Raw genomic sequence first — 22,288 nt, 5'->3', positions numbered from 1 at the left:
AAACCTTTAATATTGGGCAACCTATTCAAATGCACTTCAACTTACAACTGTTCTGAACAAGGAAGTTTTTATAAGGTAAATAATTAAAAAAGACTATTTCCTGTGAAGAGTAAATTACATTTTCTGTTACTTGTAAATGTATTTCTAGCTGTTTAGTCATTTGCTTAGTTTATTTATCTCATAATAGACTGCTAGTATAATTTTAACTTCTAAATATACCAAAAGTTTTGAATATTATTTTCAGATACCAAATAATTCATATGAAAATGTAATAATTGACGAAAAAGTCATGTTAACTTCCACACTTATGAGACTTTTCCTTATTTTCCAGAATTGCCAGAATCAAGAATTCTTATAGAAAAGTAATGACCACTAATTTGTCTCAACCACCAGTTGTGCAACTCTGCTATGCGAATGTGAATGGATCTTGCATCAAAACCCCTTACTCCCCAGGACCTAGAGCCCTTCTCTATGCCGTGCTTGGCTTTGGGGCTGTGTTAGCAGTATTTGGCAACTTGCTGGTGATTACTGCCATTCTTCACTTCAAGCAGCTGCACACACCTACAAACTTCCTCATTGCCTCCTTGGCCTGTGCTGATTTTTTAGTTGGGGTGACTGTGATGCCCTTCAGTACAGTGAGGTCTGTGGAGAGCTGCTGGTACTTTGGGGAGAGTTACTGTAAATTTCACACATGTTTTGATACATCCTTTTGCTTTGCATCCCTTTTCCATTTGTGTTTCATCTCCATTGATAGGTATATTGCTGTCACTGACCCTCTGATCTATCCAACCAAGTTCACAGTGCCTGTTTCTGGGATATGCATTGCCCTTTCCTGGTTCTTTTCAGTGACATACAGCTTTTCTATTTTTTACACGGGGGCCAACGATGATGGAATAGAGGACTTGGTAATTGCACTTACTTGTGTAGGTGGTTGTCAGGCTCCACTGAATCAGAATTGGGTTCTACTTTGTTTTCTTTTATTCTTTGTACCCACAGTTGCCATGATCATTATATATGGCAAGATTTTTCTGGTGGCTAAACAGCAGGCTAGGAAGATAGAAAGCAGCAGCAGCCAAACCCAATCTTCTGCAGAGAGCTATAAGGACAGAGTGGCCAAAAGAGAGAGAAAGGCTGCTAAAACACTTGGGATTGCCATGGCTGCTTTTCTTGTTTCCTGGTTGCCATACATTATTGATGCAGTAATTGATGCTTATATGAATTTTATAACTCCCCCTTATGTCTATGAGATCTTAGTGTGGTGTGTTTATTACAATTCAGCTATGAATCCCTTAATTTATGCCTTCTTTTATCCTTGGTTTCGGAAAGCAATAAAGTTGATTGTGAGTGGTAGAGTCTTAAGGAATGATTCTTCAACAATGAATTTATTTTCTGAGGAAGCAGAAATAGATTGAAAAATTGCATTAAATCTAAATTAAATCTTGTATATGGAATTAGATTAAAAATGTAAACCTATGCTTAGAAATGTAAGATCCATTCAATCAGATGAAAATTACATTCAGCTACTGATGGATTTGGAACAAATATCTGCATATGTACTGAGAGTTATAAAATTGGCTCATATGTAGCTATGGTATTCTTATAACAATTCTTGCTTGTTTGTATCTCTGATATCTCTTTTTTTTTAACCAATTACCAATTATTTCAGTCAGCTAAATTCTATCCCTTCCTCCACTTCTTCAATTTGAAACTTTATTATTTTCCCTCACATACACCCAGTATATATAATATCTCAAAATATATGCAGCAAAAATTCCTCTTGAAAAATTCATATTTTAAGACTTGAAAAACTCTAGTTTCAGATAAATTTGAGAGAAGAGCTTGAGGTTGACAGATAAATAATATGACTTCTCTGAAGCTCAATTACCTTATCTGTAAAATTGGTATTGGTACAACTACAGGATTGTTGGAAATAAAATGCCTTTACTTTTAAATGCTATAATGAACATCTAATAATGATCTTTTTTTTTGATAGTACTAGAAAGTTTTTTTTAATTCCAAATGTTTCATATTAAATGAGATTTCACATATTAAAAATGAGATTTCACAACAACTGGTTTGGGAAGAAATCATATATTTAAAACACTATGTTTATATTCTTAAAGATGATTAACTATGATGTCATGTTAGAAATAACCTATTTTTCTGGGTGTAATGTCTAATATACAGTGGAATTGTAAACATGGTATATTGTATACTATTTTCTTTTGAGAACATGTATAATTTGTTTTAGTAGAAAAAAGAAAACAAATCTGTGAGGGGGAAGTTTTTATGTTGTTTTTTCCCAGTTCAGTATCTATTACATAGGCAGCCACTTCAATGATAACTAAATCAACAATTCTTAAAAAAGAATTTTTTAACACTCTGTGAGTGGTTTCAGTTACCTCAAGTTTTATTGCATATTCTTATTACCAAAAAAATTTAATTCAGTTTAATTGCAAGATAAGCTTTTGTGATCTATTTAAGTGTAACATGAGGGAAGAAATGAACAAAACAATAAACAACAGGTTTCTTACCCTCCCAACAAAGGTTTTAAATGTCTGTCAAAGCTCTATATGTATAATTCAGTGATATCAAATCTAAATAGAAATGGGAGACCTTCAAACATACATAAGGATCTCTTCATGGAGATATTCATTTAGAAAATCCACAAATTAAAATTATCCATGTCTTATTTTTATTTTTTTTAAAGTATTTCTTAATTACATTTTAATCTAGTTCAGCTATACAATGTTGAGTTGTGGTTCACATGAAGCTGTTTCACACCTCTGGTATAGGTTATATTGTAAAATAAACCCCTATTTTATGAACTTGAAAGGGAAACAATAGAGTAGAAATTCCTAGTTTAAAATACAAGGTACAATGCATTTGTGATGAGAGAGCTTTTTTTTTTTTTTTTTTTTTTTTTTTTTTTGCCAAAACGTACATTCAGTTAAAAGAAAAGGTTAAAGACAAAATGAAGAGGAAAATTAGGCATCAGGAATAGTAAATAGAAATAAATTTGGGAGAACAATAGAGTTAGCAAGGAAAGGGGTTTCGAAGAAGCCATTAAAGGAATGCTTGGGCAGAAAGAGTCCATGTGGACATTTGAGGTAATTCTCTAAATCTGTGCATTTCATATTTCCTTTGAGCTACTGCATTTCTGCTTTGATCATACTGCTCAGTACTTTCTTTGATGATGGTACACCATTCTGGGCAATCCTGTGCCAGTGGATATCATTTCACACAATTAATTCTGAAGTTCTTCAGAAATGTTACACACACACACACACACACACACACACACACACACACACACAAACACATACACCCACACACATTTTTAAGCATATTTGTAAGACCATACTATGTATATTTCTACTTGGCATCTCTTTCTCTGGAGGTAGATAGCATTTTCCTTCATAGGTCCAAGTATTTATATATTTTTTTCTAACTTAATCAGCTCATCATTTTTAGTAACAGAGCAGTATTCCAATACGATCATATTCTATCTGAGAGATAGTTCATGATAGTTCCACCCCTAAAAAATTCCTGCATTCTTTAATTTAAAATGATAACACTTCAATAGCACTAATAATATGGTTTAAATAAAGTCTGCTGTTGCTGTAATCACTTCCTTTACATCTTTTTTCACTAGTTTTTTTTTTTTTCCTATTAGGTTCTTTGAAACTCCAATCTTTTCTTCCAAATGAACTTTGTTACTATTCTTTCTAATTCATTATAATAATTTTGTTACTAACTTAATTGGGATGGCACTGATTAAATAGATTAGTTTGACAAAATATTGGTTTTTTATTATGTTGCTTTGCCTAGCTATGAACAATAAATATTGCTCCAATTATTTGTACAAATTTGCTTTATGTTTATGTTCATGTAATTTCTCTGTGTTTTGGGGCATATTTTCAGGCATTTTATACTGTCTAATTATAGTCTAAAACAATGTTGAATAATATTGGTGACAGTGTAGTTTCCCAATTTCCTCTTCTAATTAAATCTATTGCAGCTTTAACTTTTTCTGAAATCATGATTATTATTCCTGCTTTTTTAACTTAATAAATTCTACTCCAGCCATTAATTTTATCTTTGACTATATCTCTTATTTTTATTGTTTATTGAAAACAACATTTTGTTTAATTCAGATTTCTAATCTGTTATCCAGTTGTTTTGTAAGTAAATTTATCCCATTCACATTTTAAGCTACCTTGTAACTGTTTTTCTCCTTCCTATTTTGCTTCATTAAGCACTCACCCAATTTACCCTATCCCTTTTTACTCTTCTGCTTTCCTTCTACTACCTGCCTTGATGTCCAATTCTTTTACCTACTCACGCCTCAGAATCCCTGCTTTTCTGTCCCCTTGCCATTTTTATTTTTTTACTCAATTTAGAAGACTTTTATACCTCCATTAGATATATTTGTATAAGATAATTATTCTTTTTTATCTCTCCCTACCCAGTTTGATGTGTTTTTTTTTTAAATCACCACAAACATAGTTTTGTCTAAGCCTTTCTTCTAAACTACTAAATAATGATGGCAGTTATAAGAATACTGATAACATTTTAACACATAAGAAGTAAAAACAAAAAAGAAAAAGGACCTTATGGAGATCAATAAAGACCAAATATAAGTTCATTAAATGTTTTTTTCCCTTTTTTCCCCATTCAGAATCACACTTAAACTTTTCTGGGTATATTATTTTTATTTATAACATCAGCTCTTTTGCTTTACAAAATATAGTTTTCCAAGACCTAGAGTTCTTCAACATGGAAGCTGCTAGATCTTGAGTAATCCTTATTGTTGCTCCATAGTATTTATTTTTGTTGTTGCTGTTGCTTGAAATATTTTCTTTTTAACCTGGGAGCTTTGAAACTTGGCTATAATATTCCTGTAAATTTTCCTCCTTTCTTTCAAGTGGTGATGTGTGGATTTCTTTCTATGTCTTTTTTGCCTTTTTGTTCTGGAACTTAAGGGCAATATTCCTTGATAATTTATTGAAATATTGTATCAATATTCTTTTTTTAAAAATTATATCTTTTAGGTAGTCCAACTGTTTTTTAATTGTCTCCCCTTGATCAGTTTTCCAACTGTTTTTGCCATGAGATGTTTTCTATTCTCTTCTGTTTTTAGGCCAACAGAACCATAAAATCTCCCTCTCCCCAACAAGGTAATCCAAGTCCTTAATGGACATATCTTATGTCAGGTTTATTTATTTTGTTAGCTTTGGTCTGAATCTGTGAGTTTATCCATGTATGAAACTCCTGGTGTGTGTATGTATGTGTGTATGTGTGTGTGTGTGTATGTGTGTGTGTGTTTGTGTGTGTGTAAAACATAAATAATTAAAAGGGGGAAAAGGTAAGAATAGGAGAAAACTTTTATTAGGAAGGATTGGAGAAAATAATGGAGGGCTTTTACCAAACAAATCTTCAAGGCAACTTTTAAAAGAAGAATAAAGATGAAAATTACTAGGACTTAGTCCACCAAACTAACAAAGGAAGAATAATGCTTTATAATTCCCTCTAAAACTCATTTGAATTCTTGCAAAAGTATACCATTAATCACAAAGGGAATTTCATGTATTATTTGTTGTCATCCATCCAAGTATATGAAAACAACTCAAAGCAGGCTAGTAGAGCTAATCTTCATATGTTAAGATTATACCTTGAAATGTCAATAACAATAGGGAAAATATTTTTTCCAGGACTTTTTTCTTCAATTCACTGGTAGTATGATCTCTCAGTACCTTTTATATTTTATTTATTTTCTTTTTAATCTATGAAGCAAAACAAGTATTTCTATAATATCACAGAATAAAACAATTATGATTGCACATAAAACTGCAAATGTATTATGTATAATTTTCTAGTCCTTTTAAACATATAACAAAGTTATCAAGTAAATTTCCTTGAATTGACAAAGAAATAAATCTGGTCAATTTTATATCCAGGTGAAATATTGTTCACATGCTTTTATTAATTAGAAAGTATACTTTCAATTGACTATCTTCTACTGCATTTGTGTTACTGAGATAAACCAATATGCTGAGTTAAGAAAGGGAAACGAGTTCTGCTTTAAAGTATTAGTATCTCCAGGATTAAGAACAGAATATGGTCAAGAACTGAGATAAATTTTCATCTTCCTCTGAGAACTTTACAACAATCATTTCCTCATTTTGTACTAAAAATTATGGACTCCTGGAACATAACAATGACAAGCATTTAACATTGTAAGACCTCTTGCCCCTACAGGTCACAACTTAAAATCTGGGAGTACACTCCTTTCCCCCCAGCCTCTTATTTCAGACCTGGAGCTATTCAGAAAAAAAAAATCACATATAATTACAAGTATCCTAAATCAAACAAAGAGGGGTAGAATTCAGAGAAATTTGGAATTTAGGGATATTCAGATTGAGAATCATGTTTTAAAGCAAGTATACAAATTAATCTGGAAACATGATCTCGTAGAAAGAATACTGAGATAGAACATGTGAGGACCACTCTCAATCTTGCTACTATATGACTGTGTGATCTTAAGCAAATTAACTAACTTCTCTGTACTTCAGTTTCCTCTATTGGAAGGTCAGACTAATAATGCTCTATCTATGACAAAAAGTTTTTAATAAGGGTAAAAAATATAATAGATGTAAAAAGGCTTTAAAATGTTAATAGTTGATATTTGCAAAGGACTTTGTGCATTTTTAGGCATTTTACATAAATTTTCTCATTTGATACTCTTAACTACCTACTAAGTTAGTCCAGGTAAGAATTTCTATTCTCAAATCTGCAAATGAGAAAACTGAGACTCATAGAGACAGGATAACTTGCTATGAGTTACATGAGAATTTACTGATAAAGCTCATAGATAAAGCTACATCTTTTGATCCCATACCCAATGTTCTTTCCTGTTGGAATACACAGGAGAGCTTCTGGAATACACGGGAGCCATCTGACAATGGCTGCTGGAGATCCAATCCAGCATGGATCTTCTCTTGTGAGAGAATGATACAAAAGACTGAGAGGCCATTGCTGTTCTTTGACCTCCCGGACTAAAAGGCCGTTACGTTGTCTGACTTCTCTCCTCTTCCCTCTGCCTCCAATTTATCTAATTCCCACTCTGCAACATCTATGTCAGCAAAGGCTGCCCTGAAACTCCTTCAGAAGCTATGATCTACAGCTGTAGAGGCTGTCAGAGAATTGACCTGTCACTTAACACTTTATTACAATAGCTTCAAAATTATGTAAATATGCAAAGTATTTGCTTTAGAAACAAAATTTAATTATTTGTACTAATAAAGGAAAACTTGAAACCAAAGATGCCTATCTATTTCTGATTATAATTCGAAAGGCTCATAGAAAACTTTTAATACATATCTATTATTGACACACAGATACCCAATAGCTGGATGGAGTCCTGACTAAGTAAATTCATCAAAACACCTAGAATCCATTGTTCACTAAATACACTAGTTGTAGTTCGTCCTGTTTTTGAAGAGGACCATGACTTCAGGGAGGTGATGCTAGGATATGCAACTGAATTGGATTGAAGTAAGTGAGGACTGTGCAAGTTACCTGTCTCACTTTCCCCTCCAGTACCATCTGGGTCCACAAGATATAGTTTAAACTGACTGGAGATGACCCTGAATAAAATAGGAGACCTTAGCCTTTTTAAGCTAAAGTCTTCAACAAGTTTCAGTTTGACTGAGGTCATACCTATTCAGTGATTAAGGATAGTAGATGTTTAGCAAAGGAAAGAAGTAGAACTTGTCCTTATTTTAGGTATAACAATAACCATTCTGAAATAACTGAGAGGATTTTCTTGTTTGGGAACTTACAAACCTCATCTTAAAGTTTCTTTTCCCTTATTTAATTATAATGGACAACAAAAATTGTGGATATTCAAGAAATATGCAATCTCTGTGTCTTAGAAATTTTCATCCAGGACACAAAGACAAATATCTCCAGGATTTCATCATATTGGGTCTGTGTTTGACCAATGAATTCAAAATTAAAATCAAACTCCATATAGCATTGAAAATTTGGTGGCTGGGTGGGAAGAAGATTCTTAACATGGGGAGGGATGCTTAGTTTATCTGGGGAAAGGGAATATATGGTATTTCTGGCCAAGACACAATATATTTGAAAAAAATATATCTTGTAAAACTTTGTAGGTGATGCGTAGTTTTCACAAATATGCATCCACGTCCAACAAATATTCATGCATATAATGCGGATTAATTTCCATAATGGAGAAAAGAATGAAAGAGTTGCAAGAATTTTTCAAAACTCATTCATATAATAGAGAAAATTTAAATCTTCTAATCAACCAATCCCTGTTGTGTGCACCAAACTAGTCCATGAGGATAAAAAGGCAAAAATAAGTGTCCTTGGTCCTAGGCCACTTCACATTTTGTTGGAGGAAATACCATGTGTGTAAATAAAATATATTTAATATATATTTATACAAATACGAATGGATTTTGGGGTTTAGAGGAAGGGGATTCTTGAGCAGAGTTATGAAGGAAATAGGGAACCCTAAGAGTTGGAGTAAGGACAGTACATTGCCGGCATGGGAGATAATGTGTGTTGACACATAAAACAGGAGATGGAAAGAAGTTTATGAAGAACAACAAAGCCAGGTCAGAGGACCATAGGATACATAAAGGTGAATAATGTATAATAAGCCTAGAAGAACAGATTAGATTCAGGCTGTGTTGGGCTTAGAAGTACAAGGAGGAAGTGTTAAGAAAAGCAAAGACAAGTTCAAACCTGGGTCAGGAATTTGGAAGTCAAAGAATATAACAATGAAATTAAGGGGGAGGAAGAAGGATCATAGAACCTTAACAGATTTGCGACCATTTAAATAGTGAATAGAGATGAAATCTCTGAAAAAAGAAGGATTCTTCTACATTCTAAATATGGATGATGAAGATTAACAGGTACCAGTAGAAAAGAAGAAAGCTTTTTCTAGCAAAATAAACAAAGCTACGTTTGGTGATTGGAAACCCAGGATATATTGAAGTAGCTATGTGATGTGTCTGAGAAGAATAATCAAACAGTATTCTATTTTCTCGGGCTTTGTATCTAGGATAAAGGTTCCTTTCCTAGAACTTCATATCCTAGTCATATAAGACTATAGATTTCTGTAAGATTGTGCAAGAATTCTGTAATTTGTGATTCCATGAGTTTCCTCTGGCTCTAAAAACAGGGATCTTTTCCATTGTCATACAACTATTAGATGTCATAATAAAGACTTGAATCAGGTCTCCTTAATTCAAGGCTGGTCCTACTTTACCTACTTTACCATGCCACATATCAACATTATTAAAATATCTTCTAAACACATTTATTATGATTCACACTTCACACCTTGGGGATTTCATTATAAAAGTTTTGGGAAGATTTACATATTCTGTTGCTTCTTGAGAGTATAGTTTATGATTAGCTCTCCTATGATTCCTCAGGGAACTATATAACCTAATAAAACACTCCTTTGGCAACTTCACAAACTGATCAGCATTTCTTCATTTTTTAACATGCCAGGAAACCCACATGCCTTTAGGAGTCATACCAAGTTTTGATTATTGGATTAAAGGAGCAGTTCAGAAGGGTAAATAACAAAAGACAATCTTTCATATCAGTAGAAAATGGCATATACAATTTTTAAAAATTTAGTCATGTGCTAAATTTAGGTTTGTATAAAATAACAAAGCAAATTTCATCAGTATAAAAATAATGAAGGATCTGAGGTTTATTTTGCAATGGTTTTTGTAGCTACTCTAATACACTGATTGTAATACTTTATGCCTGACTACGAATTTTTATCTCACTCTCCAAATTTAAAATTTTAGAAATTCTGAAGGAATATGGAAATACTGGAAGATTCACACACAGAAATGAGGATCAACACTTCTTACCAACTTGCTGCTGTGCAGCTCTGTTTTGAGAGTGTGAATGGATCCTGCATCAAAACTTCATATTCTCCTATACCTCGTATGATTCTGTATGTGTTTTTTGGCTTTGGGGCTGTGCTAGCAGTATTTGGCAACTTGCTAGTCATCACTGCCATTCTTCACTTTAAACAGCTACATACATCTACAAACTTCCTCATTGCTTCCTTAGCCTGCGCTGACTTTTTGGTTGGACTCACTGTGATGCCCTTTAGCATGGTGAGGTCAGTGGAGAGTTGCTGGTACTTTGGGGACAGTTATTGTAAACTTCATACATGTTTTGATGGGTCATTTTGCTATGCTTCTCTCTTCCATTTGTGTTTCATCTCCATTGATAGATACATTGCTGTCACTGATCCTCTGGTCTATCCAACAAAGTTCACAGTGCCCATTTCAGGGATATGTATTGCTGTGTCCTGGAGTTGTTCAGTAACATATAGTTTTTCTCTCTTTTACACAGGGGTCAATAATGCTGGGTTGGAGGATCTGGTAATTGCTCTCACTTGTGTGGGAGGTTGTCAGGCTGCAATGAATCAAGACTGGGTTCTCTTTGGATTTCTTTTGTTCTTTATACCAACAATTGCCATGCTCATTTTATATGGTAAAATTTTTTTGGTAGCTAAACAGCAGGCTAGAAAGATAGAAAGTACCAGCAGTCAAACCCAGAACTCTGCAGAGAAGTATAAGGACAGAGTGGCCAAACGAGAGAGGAAGGCTGCTAAAACACTAGGGATTGCTATGGCTGTGTTTCTTGTCTCTTGGCTGCCATATTTCATTGATTCATTAATTGATGCTTATATGAATTTCATAACTCCCCCTTATATCTATGAAATCTTAGTGTGGTGTGTTTACTATAATTCAGCTATGAATCCCTTGATCTATGCTTTCTTTTACCCTTGGTTTCGGAAAGCAATTAAGCTAATTGTGAGTGGCAGAGTCTTGAGGAATGGTTCTTCAGAGATGAATTTATTTTCTGAAAAAGCAGAAATACATAAATGAGAAAAGTTTTGCATAGAAGTACAGACTTATATGGTTTGAAAATGAAAGGAAATCTAGAATCTCTGATGGGCAATTCAAGAAATTAAATATATTTGTTAAATTCATAGAAAATTACATTCAACTGGTAATAATTCTGACAAATTTCTTGCCATCTTATGCTCAAACACTTTCAAATTAATATTAAATATCAATTTAATATCAGAAGTAGATAATGTTTACTGACAATGTAAAATTTCCTTTTTTTAATATAATTTTCAATTATAAAATGACGGAAGCTGATTCAAAGAGGCTCAAGGAGAAGCAGAAATTTTCTTACCCAAAACATTCAGAGCAGCTTCCTTAACACAGAAAGGAAATAGAAAGAAAGTAGATTACCATTAAATGGTGCACAAATTAATAGAGTATTAATTAGTAAGAAATGGTGTATATGAGTTTGACAAACATGGGAAGGTTTGTATGAACACATTAGCACAGTGAACTAGATGCAGAACATTATACATAAAGCAATATAAATGAAAAGGTCACTAAATAGAAACTAAACTCTGAAAAAAGTCCAAAAGAACATATTAATATAATCCTACTTTCTTAGCAAAGAGGTGAGAAATTATGAAGATAGAATAGTGGCTACAATATTAAATGTAATTTTTATATTTGTTTAACAATGTTTATGGCCAGGAAGGGTATAATTCTGGGTTGAGAGATGAGGTGTGATAAAATGGACATAACAGAATTTTCAGTGATATAAAAGCAAAAGGTATCAATACATCTTTGTGTATTCAATGAAAGGATTAAGCTGTTCTTTTCCCTCATCAGTACTTAAACAATTGATAAGAAAATAGATTTAGAGTGGGAAAAATGGTTTGTATTTGTCTTTTGCTTCTCTATAAATAATTTATAAGTTTAACTTTTATCTTTGTATCATTTTCACTTACCAAAAAGAAAGGTAATAGAAGCACTTTCATTTATATAGCACTTTAAAAGGTTGGTAGAATACTTTATAGATATTATCTCATTTTTATCCTCGTCATACTTATGGGGAAAAAAAGGTATCGTTATCTCCACTTTTCAGCTGACAAAACCAAGGCAGAAAGAAATTAAGTTACTTGCCAGGATCACACTACAAGGAAGTACCTGAGGCTGGATTTTGATGAAAGACTTTCAGACTCCAGGACCTGTGCTCCATCTATTCTGCCACCTTATTACCTCAAAACAACTGAAAATTTTCTAAAAATTGAATATGTTGCAAATAATCATGTCAACAATGAACTATTATCTCTCTTCAGTGCTTTTGAAATAAATCTACTTTGTAAATTATATTTTATGCTATAGTGAATTTTGTATATTTTACCTCTTCTTCTAAAGTGTAAGCCAGGTTTTTGGCAGCCTTCCTCAGGGTCTTTCTTGAAAGAGAGAAAATATTGAAAAAAAGTCAATTTTCAGGTAAATCTATTTGTATTATCATTCTAATGGTTATTTCCACAACCACAAAAAGGAGAAATTTTCCACAAAATTGGAACATATAGAACATATATGCCAATGTATGGTAGATCTGAAAAATCTTCAGAATACTCCATCCCTTGTCCTTCCCCAAGTCAGCTTCTATTTCTGTGCTAAAGGTTTATTTTAAATTTGGAAATCATCTGTGTGTTTCTCTATGTCTCAATTTTACTCCCTAATGTGAGCATGCAATATTCCCTTATCTCTGAGTTGAGCACATTAAAATATGTTGTTTTTGAAAATGTGGCTTTTCTTTTAATTTCTAGATGCTGACCCAAAGCAAAGTATCCTTCTATCATTTTAGTACGTCTCCTACCAATAAAATACTTCATCAAACATGAAGATGTTCCTTAAGTCATGGGGCCAGTGTATGTCAAAGAGATTTAAAAATAAGCGCTTTAACTCTATTCTTATTTAACTGTAAAGAAAGCTAATAAAGCATTTAGCCAATATAAGGTGAACATTGGGGCAGCTATTTGGCACAATGGATAGAGTACTCAGCCTTGAAGTTAGGTGAACCTGAGTTCAAATGTGGTCTCAGACACTTAACACTTCCTAACTGTATGATCCTGGGCAAGTCACTTAATCCCAATTGCCTCAGCAAAAATATATATATAAGACAAACATCATTTTTTGCATATTGTGCTGATGTACTAGCAGAGACATTACTTTTGCTGAGCTTGATTTTTTTAAACTCCAGATCCTGTCTTCTTTCTTTTCCTCTATTCAGTCTCTAACTTGGCATTCCAGATTGTCAAGTATCATCAAAAGTTATTCCAACGTTATCACAAGTGGAGTCCATGATACAGTTGCCTGCTATGACATTTAGAAATAACATCTCTTGGATAACATCTGGAGGCATTAAGGGCTTTCAGACTCTGTTCTTTCCCCATTCCAGCTTATTGGAGTGGGGTTTACCCAAATGTGCTTGGTTTCATATTCTATGTTCTATACCTTACTGCATCATGCTCCAGACTCCTATCAGTCATAACCATTACGTAATCTTCTGTACCACTACACTCAGGCTATCAGGTAACTTCTGTGCATCATATCTGCTTTCTAAAACTTCTAAATCAGATCTCAAAATCAACAATTGCTATGCCTCAGAATGAGTTCCCTTCATAGTGGACTGCTCCAATTGCCAAAGACAAGAAATAGAAAAAAAATCTTTCCCCTAAAATGAAATGTCATGTCTATCATGCCCCTCTCACTCTAAACTTTTGCCACATGTAGGCAGAGCTAGAGCAGATATAATAATGTATGTCAATACTCATGCTTTAGGAACTGGAAGTGAAAACAAAGGGATGTCTTAATAATTGTAACCTTTCTTATTTGAACAAATAGTTGCTTTATTATTATTTAACAGAAGTCCTGATATTTCATTTGGAGCATTTTCTCCTCTGAAAACTGATTGTCTGAAAGACAATAGCAAAGAACATTTTGAAAAATAGTTCTTGATTGTGAGGCCATTTCCATCAATAACCAAACAAGCCATATGACTACTTTGTTCTGCAGAAATGGGATCTTATATTTGGAAAGAAAATAGGAGGAAATACTACAGTTTCATAGGAAAAAGAAAGAAAATTGTTTCCTGAAATAACTTATATTTATCTAGCTCTTTAAAAATGGTTTTAAAAACAATCTGATCAGAATCTTACAACTTTGCTAAGAGGCAAGACAGGCAAAGCATTTTACAAGGGAGTAAGATGAATTCCAAATAGGGTAAGAATATTTTTCAGAGCCACAGAGGAAGTAGCCAACTTAATTAGTGTTAGAAATTCTTTGTACTTTATTCCATTATACATTTCACTAATCTTATACTATGTGGAACAGAGAATATAGCACTGGGGCTAGAGCAGGAAGATTAATCTTTCTAAGTTTAAATCTGGCCCCAGACTCTTAATATCTATGTTATCTTAGGCAAATTACTTAACCCAGTTGTCTCAGTTCCTCATCTGTGAAATGAACTCCAGAAGGAAATGTCAAACCATTCCAATATTTGCCAAGAAAACCCCAAATAGAGGCATGAAGAGTCTGAAATGACTGAATAATAACAAAAACAACAATAAGTTGCAATTCAAAATCTGGGAGCATACTCCTTTCCTCCCAACCTCTTATTTCAGACTTGGAGCTATTCAGAAAAAAAAATCATTTATAATTACAAATATCTTAAATCAAACAAAGAGGGGAGTGAAATTCAGAGAAATTTGGAATTTAGGGAGATTCAGATTGGGAATCATGTTTTAAAACAAGTAAATAAAGCAGTTTGAAACATGATCTCATAGAAAGAGTACTGAGATAGAACATGTGAGGACCACTCTCAATCTTGCTACTATATGACTGTGTGATCTTAAGGAAATTAACTAACTTCTCTGTACTTCAGTTTCCTCTATTGGAAGGTTGGACTAATAATGCTCTATCTATGACAAAAAGGTTTCTTAGTAAGGATAAAAAATATAATAGATGTAAAAAGGCTTTAAAATTATAATAGTTGATATTTGCATAGTACTTTGTGGATTTTGAGGCATTTACATAAATTTTCTCATTTGATACTCTCACCTCCTTAGTGAATTAGTCCAGGCAAGAATTTCTATTCTCAAATTTGCAAATAAGAAAACTGAGACTCATAGAGACAGGATAACTTGCTATGAGTTACATGAGTATTTATTGATAAAGTTCATAGTATTTCCATTAAAATTACATAAATGCAAAGTATTTGACTTAGAAACAAAATTTAATTATTAGTACTAACAAGGGAAAATTTGAAACCAAAGATGCCTATTTCTTATTATAATTCAGAAGGCTCACAGAAAACTTTTAATACATATCTTTTATTGACACATAGAAACCCAATAGCTGGATGGAGTCCTGACTAAGTGAATTAGTCAAAACACCTAAAATCCATTGTTCACTGAACACAGTAGTTGTTTGTCCTGTTCTTGAAGAGGACCATGACTTCAGGGAGGTGATGCTATGACATGCAAGTGAATTGGACTGAAGTGAGGGCTGTTCAAGGCACCTGCCTCATTTTTCCCTCCACTACTATCTGGATCCAGTGGAAACACATAGATCAAGACAACTGGAGATGAACTTGAATAAAATGGGAGACCTAAGTCCTTAGCAGGTTTCATTGAGGCCATACCTATTCACTGATTAAGGAGAGTAGATACTAAGCAAGAAAAGAAGTAGATCTTGTCTTTATTTTAAGTATAATCATAACCATTCTGAAATAACTGAGAGGATTTTCTTATTTGGGAACTCACAAACCTCATCTTGAAATTTCCTTCTCCCCTACTTAATTGCAGTGGACAATAAAAATTGTGGACAATCAAAATGAACATACAAGCTACTGTATTTAGAAATTTTCATCCAGGACACCAAGATAAATTCCATCAGAATTTCATCATATTGGCTCTGTATTTGACCCATGTATCCAAAATTAAAATGAAACTTCAAATAGCATTGAAAATTTAGTGGCTGAGTGGGAAAAAGATTCTTAACATTGACAGGGAGGGTTTGTTTATCTTGGGAAAGGGAATATAAGGTACTACTTGCCAAGACATAATATATTTGAAAAATATCTTGTAAAACTTTGTAAGTGTTGTGTAGTCCTCATTGCTACTCCTGACAAAGTTGTAGTATTGGTGCTGAATATGTTTCTCTACAAATGTTGTGAATATGTATAAACACATAAATAATGGAGATTTACATACATAAATATAAATAAATATATAAACACAAATAATGGAGTCGTTATTACATTGTTGTTTTTCAGTCATGTCAGATTTTTTGTAACCCTATGGTCTAGGAGTTTTTCTTTCATTTCCTTTTCTATTGGATTAATAAATAGTTCAAATGTCTTGGCCAGGCTCACACAACAAGTAAGTGTCTGAGTTCAGATGTGAAATCATCTCCCTGAATCTATGCCCAATATTCCATAAACCAAACTACTTAGCAGGCTTCTAATTAGAACATTATTATATGATAAATTTCTAGTACTACCACTTTTCAGGAGCATTGAATGAGTTCTGATTAGTTATAAAACTGAACTCCAATTAAAATATAGCTTTTTAAAGCTTATTAAAGCTTTTTATTTACAAAACATATACATGGGTAATTTTTCAATATTGACCTTTGCAAAGCCTTCTGTTCCAAATTATCCCCTCCTTATCCCCCACCCCATCCCCTAGACGGCGGGTAGTTCAGTACATGTTAAATATGTTAAAATATATCTTAAATATTTATACAGTTATCTTGCTGCACAAGAAAAATCAGATCAAGAAGGAAGAAAAAACTGAGAAATAAAACAAAATGCAAGGAAACAACAACGGAAAGAGTGAGAAAGCTATGTTGTGGCTCATATTCAATTCCCATGGTCCTCTCTCTGCGTGTAAATAGCTCTCTTGATGACTGAACAACTGGAACTGGTTTGAATATTCTCATTGTTGTAGAGAGCCATGTCCATCAGAATTGATCCTCATATAGTCTTGTTGTTGCCATGTATACTGACCTTCTGGTTCTGCTCATTTCACTTAGCATCAGTTCATGTAAGTCTCTCCAGGCCTCTCTGAAATCATCCTGTTGATTATTTCTTATAGAATAATAACATTCCATAACATTCTTATGCCATAACACATTGAGCCATTCTCTAACTAATGACCATCCACTCAGTTTCCAGTTTCTTGCCACTACAAAAAGGGCTGCCACAAACATTTTTGCACATGGGTCCCTTTCCTTCCTTTAAGATCTCTTTGGATATAGGCCCAGTAGAAATACTGCAGAGGTATGCAGAAGGTATGCAGAGTTTGATAACTTTTTGAGCATAGTTCCAAATTGCTCTCCAGAACAGTTGAATCTGTTCACAATTCCACCAACAATGTATCAGTGTCCCAGTTTTCCCACATCCCTTCCAACATTCATCATTATCTTTTCCTATCAGATTAGCCAATCTGAGAGTTATGCAGTAGTATCTCAAGAGTTTTCTTAATTTTCATTTCTCTGATCAATAGTGATTTGGAGCACCTTTTCATAGGACTACAAATAGTTTCTTCATCTGAAAATTGTCTGTTCATATCCTATGACCATTTATCAATTGAAGAATGGCTTGAATTCTTGTAAATTTGAGTTAATTCCCTATATATTTTAGAAATGAGGCCTTTGTCAGAACCTTTAAATGTAAAAATGTTTTCCCGGTTTATTGCTTCCCTTCTAATCTTATCTGCATTGGGTTTTGTTTGTACAAAAACTTTTTTAACTTAATATAATCAAAATGATCTATTTTGTGATCAATAATGACCTCTAGTTGTTCTTTAGTCACAAATTACTTCCTCTCTCCAGATCAGAAAGGAAAACTATCCTATGATCTTCTCATTTGTTTATAATATCATTCTTTATGTCTACCAGTGGTCCTCAAACTTTTTAAATAGGGGGCCAGTTCACTGTCCCTCAAACTGTTGGAGGGCCAGACTATAGTAAAAACAAAAACTCACACTCTATCTCTGCCCCTCAGCCCATTTGCCATAACCCGGCTGGCCACATAAACACCGCATCTGGCCCACAGGACGTAGTTTGAGAACCCCTGTAGATCATGAATTCATTTCTACCTTATCTTGGTATACAGTATTATGTGTGGGTCAATGACTAGTAAAATGTAGCTTTTTAAATGCAAAAGTACAGACACAGAGAGGAGAGAGATAAAAAGGCATTTTTGGAATCAGGTCCCTGCAGAAAACATTTTGGCCCTATAGATGGAAACAGTAGAAAGAGAGTCGTAGAGCAGGTGATGAGGAAAAAAATCATCAAATCTCCTGGAGAGAGAAAAAAAAGATTTAAAGAAGGTGAGTTTATGGCAAAAAAAAAAAATATGTTATATATGGAGGGCTTAATCCTCATGCACATCCAGCTTCCATAGAAGCAATTAACCCCTAGTGTTTGGATTTTTTTTTTTTAAATTCTCCCCCCTTTTTCTTGAAGGAGAAAAGACTTGTGTTTATTTAATAGTCAATGTTTCTGTCTTTTGGGAACTTTGCCTTTTAGAGAACCTGGGCCCTCAGTGCTATTTTTATAATATAATCCCCATTGAGATTCCCCTAAAAAGAAAGCACTTAAGACTCATAAAGCTTTACCTCTCCCAGGAACTATCTAGCCTTCTTATTTAAAGTGCTGTCTTCATATATATGGTCAGATGCAGACACATACCTAAATGTATATGTACAGAAAAACACCTGAAATTATTAAAGTTGATTCCTTTACTCTACAACTGCAGAGTCTGAGTAAGTTATAGTACTAGGGGAGGACAAGGATTGCCATTGCTCTTCCAAATCATAGCTTTATCCCTTGCTACTCCTAGCTTTATTTCTTGTTTGTCCTAGAACTCCCACTTTGATTCAGGAACTCAGCATTATCTAGGGAGTTTTTCTCTTCTCCCCAGGAGATTTGGACAAGAAATTGGGATTGTCTCAAAATTTCCTCCTGGTATTTAAGATTATGTGGCCTAGAATTCTACTGGTTGGTGGTTCTGCCTCTAGGAATTTTCCTCCTTCAGCCAACTTGACCACTGCACTAATGCCATCCCCAAAGTCCAAAATTCTCATATGAGTGGGAGTAAGGTGATAAGAAAATGCATATATTTCTCCCAGTCCCCTGGGATCTAGATTCACTTCTTATGAATTCCCATTATATAGGAAAATATTTTTAATATCAGATAAATTTCTTATCATTGAATTACAAGAAGGAAACACTGCAATGCTTAGCCACCCGTATCCCACAAATATGCAGATACAAAATGCAAGTGAAGAAAATTTCCATAGTAAGAAAAGAATGAAAGAGTTGGAGGAATTCTTCAAAACTCCTTCATCGGAAGGAGAAAATGAAGATCTTCTAATCAACCAATCCCTGTTGTATGCACCAAGCTAGCACATGAGAATAAAAATGCAAAAATAAGCATCCTGATCCTAGGCCATGTTACATTTTATAGGAGGAGATAACATGTATGTAAATGAAAATATATTTAATATAAATTACACAAATACAAATTGATTTTTTGGGGGGAAGAGGAAGGGGACACACTGGCTCTTGAGCAAAGTTATGAAGGAAATAGGAAACCCTGAGATTTGAAGTAAGAATAGTACATTTCTGACATGGGAGATAATATGTGTAGACACATAAAACAGGAGATGGAAAGAAGCTTATGAAGAACAGCAAAGCCAGCTCAGAGGACCATAGGATACATACAGATGAATAATATATGATAAGTGTAGGAAGATAAATTTGATTAAGACTTAAAAATATGAAAGTATAAGAGGAAGAGTCAAGGAAAGCAAAGAGAAGTTCAAATCGGGGTCAGGAATTTGGAAGGTCACAGAATAAAACACTGAAATTAAGGCAGATGCGGGGAGGGAAAAAATCATTGAACCTTAAAAGATTTGAGACCCTGCCCATAGTGAGTAGAGATGGAATCTCTGAAATAGGAAGGATCCTTCTATATTCTGAATAAGAATGATGAAGTTTAACAGGTACCAGTAGGAAAGAAGAAAGCTTTATCTAGCAAAATAAACAAAGCTACATTTGGTGGTTGGAACCCCAGGATATGTAGAAGTATCTATGTGATGTGTCTGACAAGAATAATCAAACAGTATTCTATCTTCTCAGGCTTTGCATCTAGGATAATGGTTCCTATCCTAGAACTTTGTAACTTAGTCATATAAGACTATAGATTTCTGTAAAATTGTGTAAGAATTCTGTAATTTGTAGTCCCATGAGTTTCTTCTGGCTCTGAAAAGTTAGGGGTCTTTTCCATTGTCATACAGCTATTAGATGTCATAATTAAGATTTGAATCAGGTCTCCTTTAATTCAAGGAGTAGGTAAAGGACCTACTTTACCATGCTGCATATCAACATTATTAAGATAGCTTCTAAACACATTTATTATGATTCACACTTCACACCTTGGGGATTTCATTATAAAAGTTTTGAGAAGATTAACATATTCTCTTGCTTCTTGAGAGTATATTTTATGATTAGCTCTTCTATGGTTCCTCAGGGAACTATAACCTAATAAAACACTCCTTTGGTAACTTCACAAAGTGATCAGCATTTTTCGTTTTTTTAAACTGCCAGAAAATACAAATGCCATTAGGAGTCTGAGAAAGTACCAAGTTATGAGTGTTGGAATAAAGGAGCAATTCAGAAGGGTAAATTACAAAAGACAATCTTTCAAATCAGTAAAAAATAGCATATCCATTTAAAACAAATTTTAATCATGTGCTAAATGTAGGTTTATATAGAAGCAAATTTTATCAGTCTAAAAATAATGAAGGATTTGAGATTTATTTGGCAATGGTTTCCATAGCTACTCTAATACATTGATTGTGATACTCTATGCCTGACTACGAATTTTTAATCTCACTCTCCAAATTTAAAATTTTAGAAATGCTGAAGGAATATGGAAATACTGGAAGATTCACACACAGAAATGAGGATCAACACTTCTTACCAACTTGCTGCTGTGCAGCTCTGTTTTGAGAATGTGAATGGATCCTGCATCAAAACTTCGTATTCTCCTATGCCTCGAATGATTCTGTATGTGTTTTTTGGCTTTGGAGCTGTGCTAGCAGTATTTGGCAACTTGCTGGTCATCACTGCCATTCTTCACTTTAAACAGCTACATACACCTACAAACTTCCTCATTGCTTCCTTAGCCTGCGCTGACTTTTTGGTTGGACTCACTGTGATGCCCTTTAGCATGGTGAGGTCAGTGGAGAGTTGCTGGTACTTTGGGGACAGTTATTGTAAACTTCACACATGTTTTGATGGGTCATTTTGCTATGCTTCTCTCTTCCATTTGTGTTTCATCTCCATTGATAGATACATTGCTGTCACTGATCCTCTGGTCTATCCAACAAAGTTCACAGTGCCCATTTCAGGGATATGTATTGCTGTGTCCTGGGGTTGTTCAGTAACATATAGTTTTTCTCTTGTGTACACAGGGGTCAATGATGCTGGGTTGGAGGATTTGGTAATTGCTCTCACTTGTGTGGGAGGTTGTCAGGCTGCAATGAATCAAGACTGGGTTCTCTTTGGATTTCTTTTGTTCTTTATACCAACAATTGCCATGCTCGTTTTATATGGTAAAATTTTTTTGGTAGCTAAACAGCAGGCTAGAAAGATAGAAAGTACCAGCAGTCAAACCCAGAACTCTGCAGAGAAGTATAAGGACAGAGTGGCCAAACGAGAGAGGAAGGCTGCTAAAACACTAGGGATTGCTATGGCTGTGTTTCTTGTCTCTTGGCTGCCATATTTCATTGATTCATTAATTGATGCTTATATGAATTTCATAACTCCCCCTTATATCTATGAAATCTTAGTGTGGTGTGTTTACTATAATTCAGCTATGAATCCCTTGATCTATGCTTTCTTTTACCCTTGGTTTCGGAAAGCAATTAAGCTAATTGTGAGTGGCAGAGTCTTGAGGAATGGTTCTTCAGAGATGAATTTATTTTCTGAAAAAGCAGAAATACATAAATGAGAAAAGTTTTGCATAGAAGTACAGACTTATATGGTTCGAAAATGAAAGGAAATCTAGAATCTCTGATGGGCAATTCAAGAAATTAAATATATTTGTTAAATTCATAGAAAATTATATTCAACTGGTAATAATTCTGACATTTCTTGCCATGATATGCTCAGACATTTTCAAAGTAATATCAGAAGTAGATAGTGTTTTCTGACAGTGTAAAATTTCTATGTAACTTTCAGTTATAAAATGAGGAAAGTTGATCTAAAGAGACACAAGGAGAAGGAGAAATTCTCTGTGTACCAAAATATTCAACACA

At 33.9% G+C, this 22,288-nt stretch overlaps 3 protein-coding genes across 3 annotated transcripts; all 3 read left to right on the top strand.

The window, feature by feature from the left end:
• The first annotated feature begins 365 nt into the window (after window positions 1-365).
• Window positions 366-1,412, top strand: LOC141541163 (trace amine-associated receptor 9). The gene has a single exon (XM_074265311.1). It carries the CDS (start codon window positions 366-368, stop codon window positions 1,410-1,412), a length of 1,047 nt encoding a protein of 348 aa, XP_074121412.1.
• Window positions 1,413-9,905: 8,493 nt separating this feature from the next.
• LOC141541162 (trace amine-associated receptor 9-like) lies at window positions 9,906-10,958 on the top strand. Its single transcript, XM_074265310.1, has one exon. The coding sequence runs from the start codon at window positions 9,906-9,908 to the stop codon at window positions 10,956-10,958; it is 1,053 nt and encodes a 350-aa protein (XP_074121411.1).
• Window positions 10,959-20,928: 9,970 nt separating this feature from the next.
• On the top strand, window positions 20,929-21,981 carry LOC141541161 (trace amine-associated receptor 9-like). Its single transcript, XM_074265309.1, has one exon. The coding sequence runs from the start codon at window positions 20,929-20,931 to the stop codon at window positions 21,979-21,981; it is 1,053 nt and encodes a 350-aa protein (XP_074121410.1).
• The last annotated feature ends 307 nt before the right edge of the window (window positions 21,982-22,288 follow it).

This window comes from Sminthopsis crassicaudata, chromosome 4, assembly GCF_048593235.1.
Source record: "Sminthopsis crassicaudata isolate SCR6 chromosome 4, ASM4859323v1, whole genome shotgun sequence".
Classification (NCBI taxonomy): Eukaryota; Metazoa; Chordata; class Mammalia; order Dasyuromorphia; family Dasyuridae; genus Sminthopsis; species Sminthopsis crassicaudata.
The sequence above is the reverse complement of the archived record's forward strand: the minus strand, read 5'-3'. Positions and strand labels throughout refer to the sequence as shown.